We start from the raw sequence: 24,303 nt of genomic DNA on the forward strand, positions 1-24,303 counted from the left end.
TTCGGTACGATCCCTATTACGCTCCAGGCCGTTCGATATCATTAAATACATTTTAAATTGATTTGTGAGTATATTTTATTACAGTGTAAAACCAATACAACCACAGATACCATGACGCTTAATACATGAATATTCCTTTAAGGAATCGGAAAGGGCTTAAATTGAGTTGAAAATTAAATTGATCAAAAGGAGTCAGATTATCTGCTTTATACAGATCGTTCTATATACGTATCAGAAGAGAACGTCTGATCCAGCACGCCTCAGCGACACGTGTCATATATGAAGGTTTCCTAAAAGAGTTAATGAAGAGGCGTACGTATAATATGCCTATTTCTTGTCTATTCGGGTATAGTATGTAAAACCCGACCTTTCAATAAAAAGGTCAGCTTCATAATCATAAAGAGAACAATTTTTTTCAAAAGAATTTAACTTTGATATGGAAAAAGACAAGCACTGAGGGGAGATCAGACACTTTGACCCGCACCCGAAAATCCCCTTCGTCCTTGTCCACGTGATCAAGGATCCGACTTCGGACGGAATTGAGTTGCGCATGCGTAAAAGAAAATATCCATTCAAGGGCTGATTAGCATTCATTTCTTGCATCAAACTTTCTGTTTGTGATTGGACTGGTGTCTGAAACATAAATTTCCTCAAATCTGAGTTCAAACAAGACATAAAATGTTATAATTATATTAACAATAAACAGTGTTAGATTGTTCTATCATAGTACAGAGCTATCACAATACTGACGTCGAGGCTTTATTGTATAACAGAATAGGATTTAGTTCAAATATGAAGTGAACTGTAATAGTTATATTGATAATAGATAATGGTTTTATGTTGAATGAAGACAGCAATAGTAAAATTTTACCAAAGTAGTTGTCATCACACTGGTTAAACTTTCCGCAGCAGGAACTGAACCCTGAAATATAAATGGCGAGATTAATTATACATGAATTAAACCGCAATAAAGGTTGTTACACTTTGGTCATCTTCATTATTAAGGAACAGTCACGATCATTGACCGGACGTAAAAATGGCCTTTAATAATGGATTAATAGCCATTTAATCTACATTTGCTGCAAACAGGCATATCTTTCATAACCAGCAGGCATTTAACTCGGGAAAGATATTTTAACTTTCATCCTCAGGTTTATTCTTTTGGGATAAAAACTTCAGCGACAACATAAATGCAGCAATGATTTGGATGGTCACTGAGTTAAGGTATTCATGCGAGAAGTAGAATGCGAGAAGTTTTCGGTAGCGGTGTAACCATGGAGATTTTTAAACACAAATGAAGGCATTATCATTTATGCAACATTCCATGTTAAGATAAACAGCAAAGAACTAGAATACATTTTAGCATACGTTTCTGAAACTTCGGACGCGGAAACCTATCATCCCCACCAAAATTGCATTATATAAACATTATATAACCAAGTTTCTTCGGCTAAACGGGATCTGGTCATACAAGGCTTTCTGTTGTAAAACTGACGGTAAGACGGGCATTTGGCCCCTATATCACATCAAAGTAATGTTTTCCTGCATTTTCAACTTTTTAATTTCAACAATTTCAAGACATGTAGCATATGGGATATAATACAATATTAGTTTAGTATAGCTATAGATGCTAAAAGCAAATGAAATTACCCCTACATTCATTTCGGTCAATTCGGGGCTCGTTTAAGTCCTGCGTCCTAGTCCATGTGCTCCAAAACACAGTTTGCACAGGCCTTGCAATGACGGATCAGGAGCGTCCATTATGGTAAGCTGGCATGCGAATGTCTGATTTCACGCCTAGATTTTAACCTTTGTACAAGACATCCTTTTAGTCACAATATTTTCTGACTTTCCTAACTTTGTCTTTTGGTTTGGAAGACGTCTCTTTTACTTTAGCAAGGACAAAATAAATTTGATTGCATTACGTTAGGTGGAAGTTGTGAAGTGGATAGTCGGACCACCATTTTTGAAACGGCAGATTGTGCGTTCATCTTTGAACGTCATTACTGTGTGAATTAGTTTTTTCCTTAAATGCATAATTTTAACTAAGTATAACATATTAGTTATGTAATACTGTTCGTGCTGAATTCCAGGCATCACATAGGCAATGTTTCTATGAATAAATACAAAGTCGTGAAATCTGGCATCATATCCAGGTCCGGTTAAACCAAAGGCTTTAAGAAGCGATAATTATTGCTGCCTCGCTTGGACCTCTCAATCGAAAGGTTAGAGCAAGGAAACATGACTGGATGGTCCGGTGTCAGTATAATGTGACTGGGTGGGGTGTCATGCTTTGTGGCATGATGCTTCAGTGGCTGCAGCACTTTGGCGGCTTGCCACAAGAAGACACAGTATATATACTCTCCCTAATGTCTTCTGGTCGTCATATGACTGAAAAGTGTAAAACCGCAAGCATATATAGTCATGAATAAATACATCTGGGGTCCGCAGTGCATAATCGCCGCCTTGATGGCCACGAATACCAATGTTCAGGTAGAGTCGTGAACGGCGTTGAAATGGCCCTCTGTCAGAATAACATGATGGTTTCCCAGTTTGTGGTTTGCGGTTTACCCATGAGTGACACTTGTCACAATTGTGTCGATTGCGTTCTGCCTGAAACACACCATTTCAGCGATATACCAATAAATGTAATTCGCCTTACCGCCTTTTGTTCTCGACGCAATGTTCGACTGATGCTGTCATCATATCATGCACATTATTGTAATATCAGATGAAATAATGACAAAACTTGCCATGCCTGATCTCAGTAGCCCTGTCATAAGCTGAAGTAGTGTATTCCCGGCCAGGTGTATTGATTATTGATTGAAATATTGATTAGTAAACATAGTCGATTAAACCGTTAGTATATCACGTGTTATCATCGTGGGGGCTTAATTCTAAAGATCCATTTAAGTTGTCGATATACCTTTTAACTGAGTCGTCGAGTGAGTCAGAGACGTCGATTAGAGGGGTTTACATGTGTAATTATTTAATTGCCACGCCTAAACTCCAGGACAGACATGATCTCGGTCCATAATCGCACATGAACCTCAACTATAAGACGGACGAAATAAGATAAAATTACTGACTGTATAAAATGTTGGTTCTTTTGCTCTAGGTTCGATATTCAAAAAGTAAAGATTGTCTTCCTATGGCGTTAGGAATCTTTTATTATCATGATGAACTATGTCAGCCAATTTTTCAAGCTGAGGTAACTATAAAAATGAATTGTGCATCAGAAGGAGGATTATTGAAAATTGTAGCTGAAAATACCACTTCTGTGTATAAATTTTTTTCTCTGAATTAAATGCTGTCAGATGATTTTATGGTGTGGTGTACATCATAATATATATTCCAAATGACGTCAGAGCAATTTTTTTCTGTCCTTAAAACATATAGGTGCAGTTCGCAATAATTCTTTTCTAGAAATGAACATAAGGATGTAGAAAATTTTGAGACTTCACTGAGGACATCCATTATCAATATGGTTCATAAAATTCATCATACAATTAAAAACATTTTTCACTAGATTTAAATAGTTATACGGCTATACGCGGGAAGGTCTGTCAGAAACCTGCGGATGGTCGTGGGTTTTCCCCGGGCTCTGCCAGGTTTCCACCCACCAACTACCGCCGTCGTATGAGTGAAATATTCTTGAGTACGGCGTATCAATCAAATAAATAACACCAATCAAATAAATAAATAAACTAGGTATATGGAAATATGTAAATAAGTAAGGAAATATGTAAATAAGTAAGGAAATAAATATTTTCAGATACACTGCTGATATTTTTACGGTTTCTTAACCTTAACATCAAGATTTCCACGACCTTAGATCAAACCCGGGTAAGGTCATACCAAAGACTAAACATGGTGCTTGTTGCTGACTCGATTGGCGCTCAGCATTGACAGGACAAAGCAAGGAGATAGGACTGGTTGGTCTTGTGTTGCTATGTACACACATCAAATGACACGTCGTCGTTATGTGACTGAACAAGTGTTCAGGTGAACACAATATACACCCCAACAAATGCATTTGTTTGAAATGTATAAAAGAATACCAGAAGCATTGTGGCGAGTATAACCCCTGAGGGGAATCTTCATCGCACGTGCACAAAGGTGTTCAAATCCAAACATTTTGCGGAAAACAGTTGGAGTTGTTTCCCGGACAAGAAATCATTTCTATTTATGTAGTATATATAAGGAAATGGCTATCTGGTTACCATAACAACACTCGAAAATGGACAAGTGTGAGTCGTGACACATCATCATCTTTGTTCCCATGTATCCACCAAATATTAAAACTCTGTGTGAAAAACTATGGGAGTTATAGCTGGACACGAAATGATATCTATTTATATAGTGATGGAGTTATAGCCCGGACACGAGATCATATCTATTTATATAGTGTTGGAGTTATAGCCCGGACACGAAATCATATCTATTTATATAGTGTTGGAGTTATAGCCCCTACACGAAATATCTATTTATATAGTGTTGGAGTTATATCCCGGACACGAAATCATATCTATTTATATAGTATATATAGGGAATCTGGCGATCTGGTAAACATGATAACGGCGACAATGAACAAATGTCAGTCTTGACGCATCGTTGTATGTTTGTATCCACCAATAGGTAAAACTCTACGCGGGAAACAGCTGGATTTACAGCCCAAACATGAAATCATATCTATCTATACAGTATATATGAGGAAAATGGCTATCTGGTTATCGTGTTAACGGCGAAAATGGACAAGTGTGAGTCGCGGTACATCGTCATCTGTGTACCTATCTATCCACCTAAAATTAAAACTCTACGCAGAAAACTGTTGGAGTTATAGCCCGGACACCAATACGGACAGACGGACAGGCAGACAGCGGACAAAATCACTTTAACATAATACGCTTCGCCTAATGGCGGGGGCGTATAAAATTGGTGAGTACGACGTAAAACCCCAAGGACAAATACATACATACATAAATACACACATACAACATTTGCACATACATCCAGTCAACTAAATACAAAAGCTTCATGGCCTTAACGGGACAATGTCTTACCTGAGTTGTGGGCAAGTTGGATGCGCACGTTTGCGATGCTGTCGCTGAAAAAATGGAGAGTAAGAATTTGTGGAAAGACTGTCAAGATTGCCTAAAACATGAAAAACAAAAATGCCTGTACACGCCAAGACAATGACAAACTGCCATGTCTGAATAATCTCATGTCGCAAGAAGATTCAATCAAGAGAAATCGCAGAGATTAGATAAAGAGGGACGTTAATACACCGAGGGTAACTGAAAAAGTTAAATGTATGAAAATACGGTGTGTATAAAATATCAACAATTTATAATGTATAATAAAATTAAATGTGATAAAATGGTACAGATGAATAACGACAAGACAAAGTTTCCTAAAAACAGTTAACACAATTCCTGAGATGATCAATGCTCATTTAAATAATGTAGTCGGGCAAAGCCTCAGATTGTGGACAAACATTAATGCAAATGCTCGATTCCTACACTCTCACAGTTCCTGCATGAAACCTTCTGTTTTCACAGGATGCTTGTGTGTCTGCTTGCGACGGTAGTGTGTGTGTGGAGGGGGGGGAGGGGGGTGTCTCCTAGGTGGTCACCACGCCAGCGCGGCGCAATGACCCAGCCACCTCTCAACAATGCGGTCGCTGTGAGTTCGTCCAGCTCATGCAGCTTCCTCTCCGGCCGTACATGAAAAGGTCTGCACCAACCCGCGGATGGCCGTAGGCTTCCACCCGGTTTCCTCCCACCACAATGCTGGCCTCCGTCGAAAAGATATAATTCTTGAGCACGGCGTAAAACCCCAATCAAATAAGTCAAACTTGGAAAAGTTCTTAGTAATTTGACAAAGGCCGGTGGTTTACTCCGACTGTGATTTCCTCAACTCATAAACCTGGCTGCTATGTTTAAATTAAACATTTTTCGAGCGCAGAGTTAAACAACAATCAAATAAATAGAAAAATAAAAAAATAAAAATAAATCAACACAGACCCTTAATGTGAATAGCACCAAAATATCATGGAATTGCTCACAATTCATTTTCGAGAAAACTACAAAAAACTTAGTTAAAACTCAAATGTGGTTAGTGTTAGGTAAAATGCATATATATGTACGCGGGCCTGGGATTGGTGTTTTTAATTACTTAGGACTGAATTAGGTCCTAATTGACAAGAGACCGAATTTCACTGGTTGCGTTTCAAATTTTTTCCACCTATCACAGTGTCGTTGCTTCTCTGGCTTACTCACTATGCTGCTGTCTTAGGTGATTGCGTCTGCATTAGTTATATCAGAAGAAATACAGAAATGACATTAGAGGTTACAGGCCCATCATTATTCCAGAAGCTGTGGTCAACGCCCTGTTGCCCAAGATTGCTGCACAGGTTCTCTATTTTGACATCGATTTCACCAGTCTCTGTCTAAGTTGTATTCACACACAACCTAGCCTGAATTGGCGCATATTTGTTGCTGACTTCGAGATATCTTTACCTCTCACTGGTCTGTGTCTCACAGCAGTTTGGACAAAAGGATCCATCTTGATATTGTTTGTTGTCGTATTCAGAATCAATGGTATCGATGGAGTTCGAAAGTTTAGTTTTCATAGTGTTGTCAGTTGGTAAATAGAGGAGTATTGATTGGTCAGGCCAATTAAGTTTTATTAGAACCTATGGACAATTTTGTCGTGCAAACACCATACAACACTGGTTGTCTTTATTACTGTCACCAAATCATTTGTCACGTGATCATGGGGCTGAACTGAGGGAGAAGCTAGTTCCATGGCATGGTCGGGGAAAGATAGCTCCAGACGATGCGCTTTAGTGACAAGGAAGAGCTCTGATTTGATACCTCGGATTATCTCAAATTTATTTATTTTCCTGTTTATTTATTTATTTATTTATTTATTTCTTTACTCATTTATTTCTTTATTTACTAATTTATTTCTTTATTTATTTACTTATTTATTTGATTGGTGTTTTACGCCGTACTCAGGAATATTTCATTCATACAACGGCGGTTAGCATTATGGTTGCCGGAAATTGGGCAGAGCGCGCGGGAGAAACCCACGATCATCCGCGGGTTGCTCAGAGCTTATTTTTTGGTTATAGAAATTAAAATTTTGTACCTCTCATCAATGTTATCTTATGACAGATGTGTCCAAATTTCGACTTCCATTACCCAAGACCAACCATTGTATACAGAGTTTTTAAATCTTGACTTAAGTCAGAAAGGGCTTCGTGGAATCGGCCCCTGGACTTCACAGCGATTGCACTGGTAAGAGGCTCCTGGGTCAAGGTGCCGTGCTGACAGGCTAACCACCTCGGCCAGGGAGGCCCCGATAATCCCATAATGACGTGGTATATGACGCTTTCAACTAAAAACCCGTGTTCATACTGGCACCTCACGCTGGTATCACGGAGCTGTTACACGGCCCGACTTTTACATTTGTTCTTTGCATCCCTTTATAAACATGTCTCTGCAGTTTACTCGGTGATGTGGGTACACAGTCAATGTATTGTATCACCTACGTTCAAATTCTAGAGGGGCCTCCGTGGCTCAGTCGGTTAGCGCGCTAGCGCAGCGTAATGACCCAGAAGCCTCTCACCAATGCGGTCGCTGTGAGTTCAAGACCAGCTCATGCTGCCTTCCTCTCCGGCCGTACGTGGGAAGGTCTGCCAGCAACCTGCGGATGGTCGTGGGTTTCCCCCGGGCTGTGCCCGGTTTCCACCCACCATAATGCTGACCGCCGTCGTATAAGTGAAATATTCTTGAGTACGGCGTAAAACACCAATCAAAAAAAAAAAAAAAAAAAAAAATCAAATTCTAGATGACAGATTTAATATGGGTTTCTTAATGAGAAAAATTATAAATCTTACATGTTATATCTGCTCCAATACAAACAGGGATGTCATCTTATCATATCTTTCTATCTTGATAGTTTACCTCGTTATACTTCAGTTTTTTCTTTTGTTTTTTGTTTTTTTTTTTTTGTTTTTGTTTTTTTTTTGATTGGGGTTTTACGCAGTACTCAAGAATATTTCACTTATACTACGGCGGCCGCATTATGGTGGGGGGGAAACCCACGACCCTCCACAGGTTGCTGAAAGACCTTCCCACGTAAGCGTTCTTTTGCAGAAATGCCCACTTATTGTTGACGTGGAGCTTTCCTCTTGTGCCTTCAAACAATTGTTGAACATGTCCATAGGTGTGAAGATTATAGAATTAAAAGTTTTGAATCAACAATGCCGTGGTTAGTGGTCATCTACAGATGACAAAGACTTACTTGGTACTGCTGCTATCCACCTTCCCTTTTTGCAATTGTTTAACACTGTACTATCCATTTCCCCTTCACTTATAAGTGCCGTGTAGATTTGTATGCATGCAATTCTTCCGACGAAAGGCGACATTGCATTGCTGAAAGGGTTCCCCACACGAAGATTTCCGCCATTTGGCAATGAAACATAATCATCAAAGTCTTCATCAATGTCTATGACTTTTTCAGTGTCTACAAACACCTTGATGACACCGTTACTCTTCTCACGAAGGAACCCCAGTTGTAACCACTGGTTTGTTGGTAGACTGTAACTCTCCGACACGGACCCAAGCGACCCGGTTCCCCCTGCTCCAAACACCTCAACGTGCAAGTGCGAACTAGTCGACCAGACCTTGAATACGTCATTTCTACCGCTGTCTACGTAGTGGAAAAGCGTGACACTGCTACTTGTCGAAAAGAAAAATGCAGACACCATGAAGTCAGTGCCAAAGTAATCCCCACCGTTGTTTATTTCAATCACAGTTGTGGCGTCAACACTCAGGCTTTGTGTGCTACCTAGAGCCGAGGGACCATGGTCGAACACACAGTTTGATAGTAGAGCGTTATACGTTCCAGACTTCGTTTCCGTCCCGTACGATTCCTCTGTCAGTGGCCAGACGCAGTCCGGATCTTGATAGTTACCGACAACCACAACAACGATAACATCTGCAAAGAAAACGACTACGGTTGAGTGGTGGGTAACTTCACTGTGTCATGATGGAGGATGAAGTATATACTTACGAGTGAAATAAGAAGAACCTACAGACAGCGTGGTTTGTGGTTGAGCTATCCCGACAACCAAACGGCTGGAAAATGAGCTGAATTATTTTTGTTTGTGATTTATTATTATCTATTAGGGGCCTCCGTGGCTCAGTCGGTTAGCGCGCTGGCGCAGCGTAATGACCCTGGAGCCTCTCACCAATGCGGTCGCTGTGAGTTCAAGTCCAGCTCATGCTGGCTTTCTCTCCGACCGTAAGTGGGAAGGTGTGCCAGCAACCTGCGGATGGTCGTGGGCTTCCCCCGGGCTCTGCCCGGTTTCCACCCCACCATAATGCTGGCCGCCGTCGTATAAGTGAAATATTCTTGCGTACGGCGTAAAACACCAATCAAATAAATAAATAAATAATTATTATCTATTAAACCGGTATCGGATTACTGGTGTGATAAGTGTGTATATTTGTCATCCCTTAAATAACATTTTTAAATCATATGGCCGCTCATATGGCGAAATAAATGTCAATATTTTTAACTTACTCGCAAGAATATATAGTCAACGATTTTTACATATGCACTCAGTCACACAGATACTCGCTTGCTATGTATCTATTCTGTGTGATTTCAACGGGCAAAATCTTTAGCCCAATAAGGTCGTGTCCTTGACACAACACGACCCCTGAAAAGATGGTATATCCACGTGCTTACAAGGTCACGCTAGGGCTGGAACCCGAGGGTCAGGTTTGAGTATGTTCATTTTCTCAGTAATCTCTTTTGCATAAATGCCTCAAACGTGATAAATCTTTCCGCAACTCTTTTGTTCAAGTCAGTAAGAGTATTTTCCAGACAAGTAATGATTGAAAACTGTGGCGTCTGATTGAAAATGTATCACAGGGTCGTGTCACGTCTGTGGAAATTGCAATTTACAGGGAATGCGGGACCTTTTCTTGACGTAGCCGTTTGTATGAAGTTTCGGTCCGTCACGTCTAGGGAAGTAGTGCAAAAAGATAAACGAACCATTAATGACGCTTGGCAATGTGGTTTGTGTCCATCGGACAACATCATGTATGGAGAAGTTGTAGAACAGAATCAGGAAACATTAATCGCAATGCAGACTACAAAAGAATATATAGGAGCCCTTGGTTAAAATGACAAAGGGGTTTCTGTAAACTTTTTGACTCACCAGGTCATATTACATCTAAGGGAATGTACAGCAGAATAAGGAGCCATTGGTTACATAGACGAAGTGCTTTATTTAAAAGTTTTGACTCACGAGGTCATGTCACGTAGAAGAATGTATAGCAGAATAAGGGGCCATTATTTAAAATGACAAAGTGGTCTGTGTCATGTTTTTGACTCACTAGGTCATATCACGTCTAGAGGAATTGTACAGCAGAATATAAAGGATCCATTAGTTTGCTTTTAGTGTTTTGCGTAAAGCTATGTGCTCATCAAATCATATATCGCCCAGAGGAATTGTACAGCGAATACGGAGCCATTAGTTACAATGACAAAGTGGTTTATGTATAAAGTTTGTTTCTTCGAATTTAGCAGAAAATGAATCCAATCTAATGCGTGCGATGGAGCACTAAATGTGGTGAAGTAATTCTAGCAACTTGAAACTGTTGTCCGGAATAAATGTGCTGCTTTTGTCACGTGCACGATCACCCTAAATACGACGGAGCGAGGCTTCCGGTCTGGGTAGGATGACTTCACCAGGAACGTGATGTGGGAAGTTATAGTGCGGTAGATTTTCATCGCCTGTGTAAGCTCACGAACAACTACAAACATTTAATATGCAGAGAAATGTTAAGAACAATAACTACATTTCTACCCCAATACCCAAGCGCAAGAGCAACGAGCTTTTTTATCATTCATTGTGGACGAAGTGAAATTTGTGTTATGGAAAAATATGAAACAGTGAAGTCTGATTAAACTTCCTGAGATCCTACCCAAGTCCATTAGTCGTGCCATATTTATGTCTGTCCCGTGACATTCACGGGCACATGCCAGGTACCTGTACCCGTTTACGAGACATTGCCAGTGACATAAGAAAACGGTGCGGGCTGATTTTCATAATATACATGGTAAGTAATTGCCTTCAAATGACACTTTTCACACCAAAGTTCATATATTTCATGCTTATAGTGGGAAAGGCAATTAGCGGTGCAAGTAAATGGGGACTAGTTTCTTTTATTTCTCTGTGTCAGTAGATACTAATCATTGTCAATCAGAGGGTTTATTTGTTGGAAGTTTGCTCGCCCACTTTCTGGTTATTTCTGGTTTCAACGAATATTTAACTTTCAAAGACTGTAAACTTCTAACACCAACAATGCCTGACACTGAGGACGCACACTCTCTTGCATAATTTCAAATTGTTTTATAGTTTGATGACTAATTAAATATCTTCGATGTTATATCGGTTTGTGTTGTTGCTGTTATATATTTGCATGCGTGCTTGGGGTTTAAGGTCGAACAAGTTTTCGGTCATATAACGACGATTCATTAGGTGTGTGTAAATATACTGTGTCTTTTTCAGTGTAGCAGGGCGAGCCCTTCCGCCACTGAAGTATCATGCCGAAGACACCTGACATGACACCCCATCCAGTCACATATACTGACGCCGGGCCTACCAGTCCTGTTTCCTTGCTCTAACCCCTCAGTGCTGAGCAACAAACGAGGCAGCAATAAATACCATTTTTAAAGTGTTTGGTATGATCCGACCCGGGTGTAATCCCGGCTCTCCCGACGCTCCAACAATTAGGCCTGTTGTTGTTATTGTGATAAAGATACACTTTGAAGCGCTTTGTTTCAAAATGAAATATAGAGCTAGACCTGAGTACTTAGTTTTCTTTTTTTAAATAATATATGTGTTGTGGAGGATTAATCGTGATTTGAAACATTCTGCGAACGATTGTTCAGGCTATAGGATTATAACCTGTTAATAACGATTTGTCGGACGCGAAACTGAAAAAAAAGTAAAATAAAAAATTCCTCTATCGAAGAGCTCAGCTTCGCGATATGTCGATAATTCATTTCCCGTTCTAGTCACAGTTTTCTTAGTCAAAAGGAAAGTTCTAAGCTGCACTCGTGATGTAAGTCAAGAAAGGTTAAATAATTGAAGTAACCAAAACAATCATCTAAATCTTTTGATGACTTTCGTCTCGCGATATCCGGATAATCATATCAAAGGGGAGAATGTCACCATGGAGAGAATCTCTAAATGGATCCACCTCATGAGACCTGATTTAATTTTATAAGAAGCAACTTTTTACGATAAGACCTTGGTGCCTCGAGCATACAAGAAAAGGCCTTTTTCAGAGGGCTAAGTAAGTTTTAAGATATATTTTTTTCTTGTTGACCTAACCGCTTTACAAATGAATTATGTGGTTAAAACATACTAAGAGTATGACAAAAGGTGCCAAAACTTTAACATTTCAACGTGTATTATATGTGCCCTATCCCACTGTGGCTCCTGTCCGATTACGCCCCTACCCTTCCCCTATGTCCCCTATCTGACTATGGACCCTACCTGATTATGGTCCGTACCCGACCACGGCTTCTGGCCCACTACGGTCCCTACCCGACTACGGCCCTCACGCGCTATGTCCCTACCCAACTATTTCTCCTACCTGACTATGTCCCCCACCCGACAACGACCACTACACGACTATGTCCTACACGACTACCTGACTTATCCGACTATGGTCACCACCCGTTGACACCCTCTGCCCGATCTATCTCGACTATGTGGCCCCCATCAGTGCCTTTAATACTGATTTATTTGATTGATTGGTGTTTTACGCCGTACTTAAGAATATTTCACTTATACGACAGCGGCCAGCATTATGATGGAAGAAAACCGAGCCTTTAATAAAAAGATACTTACAGATTATGAAGAAAGGAAAATTCACAACCTAGGTTGGTACGAAAGGTCATCCTAGCAGGTCAGATAACCCTAGTCTGAAACTGAATTAACAACTTCATGAACATTTTCCTGGAGGAGTAACTGGTCAGTCGTAGTGCACGCTAGTGTCATGAGTATGTCAGGTGCATCCCACTCGGCGGGCTGGACTGTGGCGTTGGCAAGGGAGCAGCAGGCGTGGGCCGCTTGCAGCAGGACGGACAAATCAATCCCAATCCGCCCGTGTCCCTCAGTCTGGATGAGGGCTCGTCTCTCGTCAGTCCTGCTGCGCCTCTCCACTGATTAATCAAGGCTAGGTGTTGTCTCAGAGGTCGCCTTAAGGGTGGTATTGATCACTCCAGATAACCAACAACTCCCATTAATAGCCACACATTACCTAATCGACATCTACTGATTTCCCTGTTGTAATTAATGTTATTAAATGTACCGTGTGTATGAGAGATAACGAGCATTCTGATCTGTCAATTCGTTGCGATCAAACCTCGATGAACATAAAAATATTTAGGCCACGCCTCCGCGGACGCTCTACCGTGAACCACGGACTACTTTTATTACCCAGAGCCACTTGGCTCAATACAGTGCATCCCCACGACTGACAGAGATGGTAAACAACAATAAATTTAAGTTCAGAAAATACGGCACACTGAAAACAAGAATGTCATATTCATATGCAAAAATATACTTAAATCCCTTGCCTGATTCGCTGATAACAATTACCTGACAAAATTGTATGGAAAATGTCATATCTGCAAAATATGGAGAACGTGTGTGCACAAAGTTCCATAAAATGCTATGTAGACCCAAAACGTTTTCTTGCTTGGATGCGTTAAAAAGAAAAATACGTAAAAGACAATGTGATTTAAACTTGAATGGGCCAGTACGATATTGTACATGCCCAAAATTTCTATGAAATTTTGAGAACGACTTTTGCTGAGAAGCATTGACAAGAAACTTCTAAACCACTACAAAAAGGCTATGGATGGATTTACGCAGGGAAAGACCGTGACCATATTAGCATGACGACTACGAAAATAGCATACGATTGCATTGACCGGTAATAATTACGGATGGATAATCAAATGGCTAAACACTAAAAACAGACGAGGTAGTGCTTAGCGTACGCAAAACATGAGCTTTATTGTATTGAATGATCGGAACGCAAGCGCTTTAACAACTCTTTTAGGATGTACGGCCATTGAAACACAATTACACCCTAAAATAAGATCAGCCTTTCTACCGCTGTGACACAAGAGGTACGGGTTCAAACCCGCCCTTAGAGAGGGAATTTGTAGATTGCTCCGCTCTCAAGAATTTTTCAGTTATACAATGACAGCCAGTTTTATGGATGGAGGGAACCAGAGCGGCCATCATGAACGACGGACGAACTTTATCAGATGTGAGGCACACCATATTGTTAATTTGTCTAATGGGTCTGCTACAGGACTGTATGCTTGGTTCAAAGCCATTAAAGCGAGATAGTATATGTTTTTCAACGAGACAACATTTATCTATGACACAATGGTTTCGTTAAGACATCATTCCTACGGCTAACGGCAGAATGAAAAGTGTATGCGTCGGAAAGGGATTAAAGTTTGAGAAGGGAATGCAGGCAAATCACAAAGGCTTCGCCTTTTACGTTTAAGAGCATCTACTTGTCAAGCTAAAAACCGGATGTCAACTGCTCATAAATCGCCTATTCTGGGGTGCTCCGGAAGAATTGTTAATCTGCTTTAAAATAAACGTCTATAGTTATTTATTTGTTCCTTAGTCTTTCAGCCATATCAGATAAGCTAAGTCTCCCAGGGAGAGTCTTAGTAAGAGCTCCACAACAAATGGTTGTCAATGATGGGTCACTACCAGTTATTGCTGGTTTCATGATGCATTGAAGGTGCATTGTGGTAATAAATTTCTTATCAGGCTTATTGACCGGGAAATTTATCAAAGTACAATGCTCACAGACAATAAGCTCCTAGGTAAAATTATTAAAACTAATCAAAGCATTTCTAATGTGAACATTGATATAAATTGTAACGTGAAAACGCTTTTTATCACAAAACATTATGAAGAATGTTTGGTCCGCCCGATACAAGAACACTTACGTGATCACATAAAACTTATTCAACCGTTCGACCTTGTAAAAATCCACTGTGCAAGCTTATGGCTGAATTACTTCGCAGACCCAGGCTTTTTTATTTGATATAACAATGAACAGGAAAAGAATTTGGGTCAGTTCTTAAATATAACAGCATACTTTATCGTCACGCATATTTCAGTGAATAACCAAGTGCCTCGTGACCAGACGTGTTTATGGAACGCTTTATAATAATCAGTTCAAAGCCATTTCTATTCCTATAATAAAAAGGTAAAACCTCACTGATGCCGAGAGGAACTTTGACATTCTATATTTGGTATGCTCTAGTAGTTGCTGCAGTATCATAATTGCGGGTGGAGTCCCTGACTGCTTCCGACCTGTGTGCTGTAAGCGATCAATGAATTTATAGGGGCTTCACGGGATAACAGACTGGTTAATTAAAACATTGCTTGTGGACATTTGTTACTGAACGATGACAGGTTACATTCAATAAACAGTTCATGTATATATCACCACTTTCAAAGAAGTTTGGTTACTCCAAGAGAAATACTTACAAGGGATAGTCATCCCACACTTGAGTACAACCACCAAGGCTGCAATTCACAGTCAAAAAGAGCACTCTTTTTCACAGCCACCAAAACCGCCATTTAGTAGAACGTCTGCTTCGGGGGTGGTAGATCCAGAGTCAACCGTGGGTCGGGTCACACATAAGACCTTGGCGTTCAGCATTAAGGTGATAGTGCAACAACTTGTTTGAGTATAATGGCACGGGCAGGGAGGTTTACTTTCCTTCGGTAATCGTTTTAGTGAAGCAACACGAGTTACAGAATGGTGGAAATCTGTCCTGCAACAAAGAGACACATTACATGCGCTCTAAGAACTCCTTCGTCGTCGTCATGTGACTGAAAACACACAAGCACTCACTCACTCACTCACTCAAAACCGCCATTTACAGCCACTACCACCACCATTTTACTCCCATCAAGACAAAGTTCAAACACCCAAAACCGTCACTCACAATCACTGGCCAAGGCCACCACTCACAAGCACAAAAACCGCCACTCAGAATCACAAAGACCGCCACTCACAAACACCAAAACCGTCACTCAGAATCACCAAGACCGCAACTCACAAACACCAAAACCGCCACTCACAATCACCAAGACCGCCACTCACAAACATCAAAACCGTCACTCACAAGCACCAAGATTGCCACTCACAAACACCAAAACCGCCACTCAGAATCACTGGCCAAGGCCACCACTCACAATCACCAAGACCGCCACTCACAAACACCAAAACCGTCATTCAGAATCACCGGCCAACACCACCACTCACAAGCACAAAAAACCGCCACTCAGAATCACAAAGACCGCCACTCACAAACACCAAAACCGTCACTCAGAATCACCAAGACCGCCACTCACAAACACCAATACCGCCACACACAATCACCAAGATTGCCACTCACAAACACCAAAACCGCCACTCAGAATCACCAAGACCGCAACTCACAAACACCAAAACCGCCACTCACAAACACCAAAACCGTCACTCAGAATCACTGGCCACGGCCACCACTCACAATCAACAAGACCGCCACTTACAAACACCAAAACCGCCACTCAGAATCACCAAGACCGCCACTCACAAACACCAAAACCGCCACTCAGAATCACCAAGACCGCCACTCACAAACACCAAAACCGTCATTCAGAATCACTTGGCCAAGGCCACTACTCACAAGCACCAGAACCACCACTCAGAATCACCAAGACCGCCACTCACAAACACCAAAACTGTCACTCACAATCACCGGCCAAGACCACCACTCACAAACACCAAAACCACCACTCAGAATCACCAAGACCGCCACTCACAAACACCAAAACCGTCACTCAGAATCACCGGCCAAGACCACCACTCACAAACACCAAAACCGCCACTCACAATCGCCAAGACCACCTCTCACAAACACCAAAACCGTCACTCAGAATCACCAACGAGGCCACCACTCACAAACACCAAAATCGCCACTCAGAATCACCAAGATCACTAAAATCACCATTTACAACCACCCAGACCGCCATTTACAACCATCACTTCCGCCATTCACTCACACTGACCAAAACCGCCATTCACAATCACCAAGACCGCCATTTACAACCATCGAGACCGATATTCACAATCATCAAGACCGTCACTCACAACCACCAAGAACGCCATTCATAATCACAAAGACCACCACTGAGAACCAGCAAGACCGCCATTTACAACCATCAAGACCGATATTCACAATCACCAAGACCGTCACTCACAACCACAAAGAACGTCATTCATAATCACAAAGACCACCACTGAGAACCAGCAAGACCGCCATTTACAACCATCAAGGCCGATATTCACAATCACCAAGGCCGTCACTCACAACCACCAAGAACGCCATTCATAATCACAAAGACCACCACTGAGAACCAGCAAGACCGCCATTTACAACCATCAAGGCCGATATTCACAATCACCAAGACCGTCACTCACAACCACCAAGAACGCCATTCATAATCACAGAGACCACCACTGAGAACCATCAAGACCGCCATTCACAACCATAAACCGAGTGGCGAAGAGGTGAACTTTGATCGAAAGTGAAGCTGTGCAGTGGTGAACTTGACTGCAAAGATGAAACCGGATGTTGTGGTGACACTGGACAAAAGGGTGAACTTGAATGGGGATGTGAAACTGAACGCAGGGGTGAACTTCAAATTTAGCTTGAATCCGGACGGATGACTAACCTGGCTGGACTGTTGATGTGAAAGTGGACGGAAGGTGAACTTCATTGGTGAGTTGAAACTGTGCATACATTTGGCTTATAGTTCTATCAAAAACAAGGAAAACAAAATGGCTGATGTGCAGTCTTAAAGGATAAGACAGCACCTGGTTAAAACATATTTCAATCGAAAGCAAGATTCTCAAGCTTTCTAAAAAAAATATCATACTTTACTATTTCAATGACATTTCACCGAATAACATGTAGATCAAAATGTCAATACTAAACAAATGGCTGGTGTGAATCGAGGAAGACACCTTGAGAATTTTATTCAATCAAACACGTGGCTATCAGGTTGCGCCGGACTAAGCTGAGACGCAGCCTGTATCCTTTCTCTCCATGAAGAGACATATGATAGCACAAAACTACTGCATTATATATCTTTTTGAGATCGTTTGCAACGATCTAGTTACATACAGCCGAGGGGTCATTTCACACGGTGGTGTGAAATAGGTCTGTATCATTTACGGACCACCACAGACGTAAAATTAGTTGATTTACAAGCCGTGTAATACTCAACGAAGGTATCACAAATTGTGTCAGACAGTAGCATAACGTCTCGGCCCAAACCGCAATTCAACTCCCCAGTAGACCCTAGGCATACTAAGACATGCTGTTCAAATTATACAAATACATTTTTTTCCTTGATTTTAGAGTTTAGTTAGCAGTTTGTAAATAACAAATATCAGAGTCAGCAAAAGGTTCATTAGGGATGCCGAAAGTTGATGGGAATGAGAAAACGGCATCTCACCAGACAGACAATGCTTAAAATTATCTGATAATTGCTTAACCTTATGATATAATTTTTTTTTCTCTAAGTTTATGAGAATTGAAAATTTGAATTTGTTCCTTTGTCTTTTCTTGCATACACAGAATGACTTTTTCTGCTTTCTTTTATCAAATACAGTAAAATTATTGAAACCTCGTGTTGAAGCCGAGGTTTTTTTCATGACGTCCGCGATAGCTAGGTCATCACTGCTCTCATCTTAGAAGCCACCACCTAAAAACGGAAGCTTTACGTTCAGCGACAATGGTATGTCTAGATCAGCCTTGGTGGTGCCTAGATTCACTTCAATTTATTTAAGAATTGAGCATGAATCTATGTTGTATAACAATCCTATTGTAATTTTGTAAATATTTACATGTAAAAGTGTCAAAATCACCAGCACAACCCTCCGGAGGTTACGACCCGAACTAGCTAGCCGTGCATCTGCAAGCTACTTACTAAATTTAGATAAACTGTAAACTGTAAATGACATAGCAGGCTTATTCTATCAATAGTTCAAGCAGTGGAAGAAATATCCTTCCAGTAGGCCTATGTACAATTTCCGAGAAAGCTATTTATCACTTGGACCTTCTTTGCCGAAGTCCACAACTTTTATCTGCCATAGGCTACTGCTTTTGCTATAATTTGGACAATACCTTCGAAGTTAGAGAACTGGAGTAAACGTGAAGTCTCCTTGCTAGCGATAATGGAGCCGTACTGAAGCTCTGTCAAGACAAAGTTTCACTAACCTCTTAATGGGTTGAAAAAAATACTGAATGCCAGTTTAAGATACTTTGAATGGTAGTCTTTCAGTGAACTTAAACATTAGTCAGGTGCTGTCTTTCAGTTTAAGCTGTAATGCAATATTACACCGACAATATCAAGAATAAGAGAACATTATCCGAACATCGTAAACAACAACAACGCCTTCAACTCATGAAGCTGTTCGTCTCAGCTACGCGTAAAAAAATGTGAATATCCCGTTAGAACTTTCAGTGAATCTCTTCCAGTGTTTCCAGAATAAAACAAGTCATATCGATGTCTCCAAGCATGACATGTTAGACATCGCCGTGGCCTTTTGTATACCATGGTTAATGGCTGGTTGATGACAGCTATCCTTCGAGAGTCAGAGTCAATAGTGGGATCTGCACGCTTTGTGCCAAAAGACTAGTAACACCCAATCTCTGATCGATTTATTTCGAAGACAAAACATATATCGCTAAGTTCAACCAATTATCTTTAGGAAATGCGATTGTCTTATAGATATTTTTTGAATGCCCACGTTTCGAGACGTTGAGAAGTTTCGCGAACGATTTTCTTAGACATCCTACCCAGAGTCCTCGTCTAGGATTAGACGGCACATGGTTTCTTGACAAACTCTTTATCTGTTATTGTATTCTAGACAAGAGGCCTTGTCCTAATATAAAAAAAGAAATGTCTGAGGTGACGGTGACATACCGGTATTATATAGTCTAACCTGAGAAGAACATTTCTAAAGAGACACTCGTAACTATGCAACTGAGCTGAAAACTGAATCAACATTTGGAAACGACTGGTGTCTCGAAGGCAGGGGAAGAGGGGTTGGGATAGATTCCGTCATCTCAATTGACTCGCAGATGATAGGCGTCCTCTGACGGTAAACTTTCCTTCCTTTTTCCAGATATCGAAGGCGTATTTTTACATTCAATACTTACACAATGAGTCTCCCAAATCTCATCAAAATTTGTTTCATGTTCCAATATGAAAGATCATTTAAATTCTTACTGTACAAACACTACTGTATTTATTTATTTCATTACAGAGATTTCATTCTTCACTAAATGTGATTTTGTTTCATAATATTGAAGTGTATTAAATAATTTTTTCACATCAAATATATTTTCTGTTTTGTTTTTTAATATTGCAACGTTTGGCTTGCCTTAGGCAAACCGCAAATAGTAAATATAATCCTGGGAAGTCAACAGCAATTGTTCGTAATTATGTCGAGGGTCGCCACACAAGAATTTAGGCACTACAACATGGGTCGGTGAAGGTATGTAGGCTACAGCTTCCGCAGTCAGTTAGACGCCTCACCAGGCTCAGTGGTAAAATATGACTTCACCTTATCCATCCCTGAGGCGTGTCGGCCATGCCTTCTTCCGAAACAATCCAAGGTATCTTCTGAAGCTCACATTTCCAAGTAGTGTATTTGATGAACAAGAGAAATCATACCAGCCCCATGGTTTAATTCATATCCAGAACAAATTAAGAAACAAATATAAAAGGTCAGTGCTATGTAGGTGTATTTTGATCAATGCAGCTGGTCAAATGACAGGTTTACCAATGCGGTGCCCGTTAAAAAAAAGGGAAATCCAAAGGCTTATTGGCCACATCGCCATGGTCGTGTCCTTAGCCTAGTTGATCGTGGTAAACAACATGTTGCAAATTAAAGCGCGTTAATATCGGCACAACACAAGAAATTTGTATTCTAATCAAAGGAGGTGAGGTGATGAGGTGGGCTGAGGTGATGAGGTGGGGTGAGGTGATGAGGTGGGAATTCGGCCCATAGCTGAGACGGAATGTTTGTCCGGCTGAACGTATTCGACATCAGCTGTCTATCATCCGTTGATCGCAAACTGAAAACTGGGTCATCAAACAAACAGGTGATTACATGTAGGTACATGCATTTTGTGGAGAATTATCTTAGAACAAACAACAAAGTCATAGTTTTTAATCAGGAATGTAGTTGTGCCCTCAAAATATCTTTGCACAAAGGTAGAGAAGTGTACAGATACTTATTCTGTGCAATTGTATTCTTGGGCATATTTTTCTTCATCACTATATCAGGATGTAAAAGTGTCCAAATCTGCATAAAATAGACAAAAATGCAGACTGGAGCATTTTCAATTCGCTGTACCATGTATAACGATAGCAATATTGACACTCTATTACAACCACATTATACAGTCAATATCTTGTATGTTTTAACATACACTCTATTACAAACACATATACAGTCATATCTTGTATGTTTTAAACATAAAAAATATTTTGGGCCGATCTGATGCATCAGCTATAAGCTAACTCCCCGCTTTGACGCCCCACTTCCTTTTCACCCAAAAATTTCCCACCACCAGAAGGCAATGTCCAATCCAATACATACACCAGGTACTAAAGTCCTATGTTCCAGTCCGGTCAGAAAGCATAGCGGGGAGGACTTGGTAGTTGTAACTACGGAGTCTGGAATAGTGGCCCATGTGGTGAGCACGGCAGTGCGGTGAAATGACCCAGGAGATTCAGCAATGCGTTCGCTGTGAATTCAGGTCCAGCAGAAGCTAGTTTCCTCTCCGGCCGTACGTAGGAAAGTTTTCCAGCAACCTGCAGATGGTCGTGGGTTTTCCCCGGGCTCTGGCCGCTTTCTCGAGTATGGCGTAAAATACCAATCCAAAAACTGAATAAATCCCGGGAATGGGATGTGTGCCTGAACGGATCGCGCAGTGACATTTGCTTTGATTCCTTAAGGACATTAATTGATTCATAAGGATACTAGAGTCGGTTTATGGTGATGATCCTCGATAATATTTGAACCAAGACTTCCAAAAAACAATCGTGTCTCACGTAGAATAGATCTGGAACAGTTGAAGTTCTCAGTAGATGAGAACACCACAGATGCAATGAACTTTATTTAGTCGTTATGGAACATGTAGCAACGTAAAATCTATCCATACACAGTTCCATATTCTGCAAAAGTCTCTGATGGAATCAACCTACACACATATTGCACATGTATGCGCAGCATTAAAAAATTAAGCTCTGCAAGCAACAGATACCATTGCACGGGGACAAGATCAACCACGTGCACTATCGTTCTTCAATGAGTCAAACCCGATTTAACAAGCTACCATCTTATCTATTCACAAAGAATCTGTCGATGTCTTTAATCCTGTAAAACTAGTTAGAGCCTCTAAATGCGGCCATGCAGACAGATAGGATTTGAAAACTTCTCCCTAAAAGATTTGACACACGCTCAGCTTGATCCGTACACTGGTATCGATGGTTATATTTAAATTTAATTCACTTTCTGCGGATCAATTCAGAATTCACCATCACTCGTTGGATAGAATAGGCAGACAACCCGTTTATGGCAGTGTTGAGACGCAGAGCTTCCGGTACCGATGTGGGCCTCGTTTGAGTCCTTAGGATAGTCATGTCACGCAACCCCAACCCCTCACGGTGACTGTACGGAAAGTCCAAAGTTACAAAACTTAGTTGCGGTGTTAGCAAGTTCCCAACGAAAAGAAGACTATAGACTATATTTGCACGTTTCACGACTAACCAATCCTTCCAACTTCAGCTGGTTAGGCTACATATGAACCTAGTTACAGTGTATTAATATTAGAAGCAGTATCTTTCCATTATATGTGAAAGTATGGAGAGATGTTTCTCTGAAGAAAGTCATATGTCAAGAATCTTTTCTTCTACTGACCGTGCTCACGTAATAAACGACAAGAGTGGCTTTTAGTATCGGCTCATATTGGCCAATTACCATTGATCGATGATTCCCTGTGAACCATGACCGTTCATTCACTTCTCTCTCCCTATGTTGTAAACTTGTAAAACATCAAACCACTTTAAAATATCGATTAGAGCTAATGGCGCCAAAGATTGTGTAACAACAAACTCACGTGCAGTACACAAAGAGTCCAAACCTCACGTCGACGTATTGAACATGCTACACATTATAGCATGTAGAGACAAATACAAAATGTAAGCTGAACATGATAAGTGCTAAATGATAAACCTTTTGGTTAAAGAAAAGTAGTCGCGACATTTAGAAGAGAGCCTCAGAGATGCGATACGGTGTTGTAAAGCCTTAAACTTCCGGTGAGAATCACAGCAGGTTCGTTTAATTAATCCGTGTATTGTCCTTCAAACAGAATTATTGATAGCATTAAACAGAAACATTCCGTATAATTACCTGCAAGCGTTAAATAAGCGTTTAAACCACATTTGAAATTCTGACATTCAAAACAGAATGTGCATCCTTGCGCATGGATTTGAATTGAATATCGTCGTGGACACACCAGATTTGGTTACGATGTTTCGATGTGAATTGATTGCAACCCACATATGTAGATGGTTTCAGAAATTTGATTCAGTTCGGTTCGATTATATTATGACTGCGCATGCGTACAAGACGCGACACGGTTTCCCAAAGCTCCAACGGAAGTGTGACATATCCTGTCATTAGGAAGGAATTTTAATTCAACAGAATCCACTGTGTCCACGTCGATGCACACTGGCAGACTGTGTGACAACGTTATTATATTCCGGCTGAATGCGAATAGATTCGAATGCATTTGGATTACAAAAAACGTATCTAGTTTGTCAACGGCATAATTAGTAAAACCAGTGCATATTACCTTGTTGGGAACAGAGCTTTACGTTCTTCGACAACTTCTTGGCTATCACACATCTATAAGATATTCACAATACTATATACATTATACGTCCTCGTATCTTCCAATTCCTTGAAACAATGGCCATTCAAGCCACAAAATGTCCATAGGACTATATGTACTTACCGGCACTGTAGACATAACACAAGGATTCAGAAGTTACATCGATTTTGTGGCAGTTTGAATACTGAATTAGAT

At 40.7% G+C, this 24,303-nt stretch overlaps 1 protein-coding gene across 1 annotated transcript; it reads right to left on the reverse strand.

Moving 5' to 3' along the window:
• Positions 1–78: 78 nt before the first annotated feature.
• On the reverse strand, positions 79–17,234 carry LOC135475709 (uncharacterized). The gene is made up of 5 exons (XM_064755642.1): positions 17,195–17,234; positions 8,314–9,009; positions 5,064–5,107; positions 872–922; positions 79–633 (listed from the first exon to the last, which is right to left on the reverse strand). Exons 1-5 carry the CDS (start codon positions 17,232–17,234, stop codon positions 328–330), a joined length of 1,137 nt encoding a protein of 378 aa, XP_064611712.1. The 3' UTR covers positions 79–327.
• Between the last annotated feature and the right edge of the window lie 7,069 nt (positions 17,235–24,303).

This window comes from Liolophura sinensis, chromosome 9 (assembly GCF_032854445.1).
Source record: "Liolophura sinensis isolate JHLJ2023 chromosome 9, CUHK_Ljap_v2, whole genome shotgun sequence".
Classification (NCBI taxonomy): Eukaryota; Metazoa; Mollusca; class Polyplacophora; order Chitonida; family Chitonidae; genus Liolophura; species Liolophura sinensis.

Bases quoted from the DNA above. Each gene is read 5' to 3' on its own strand.
- LOC135475709 (XM_064755642.1), bottom strand. From the start codon at position 17,234: ATGGCGGTCTTGGTGATTGTGAATGGCGGTTTTGGTCAGT. The intron at 5,108-8,313 runs GTAAGTCTTTGT...CCATTTTTTCAG, and splicing joins GTGGATAGCAGCAGTACCAA to CGACAGCATCGCAAACGTGC. The intron at 923-5,063 runs GTAAGACATTGT...TTTATATTTCAG, and splicing joins CCAACTTGCCCACAACTCAG to GGTTCAGTTCCTGCTGCGGA.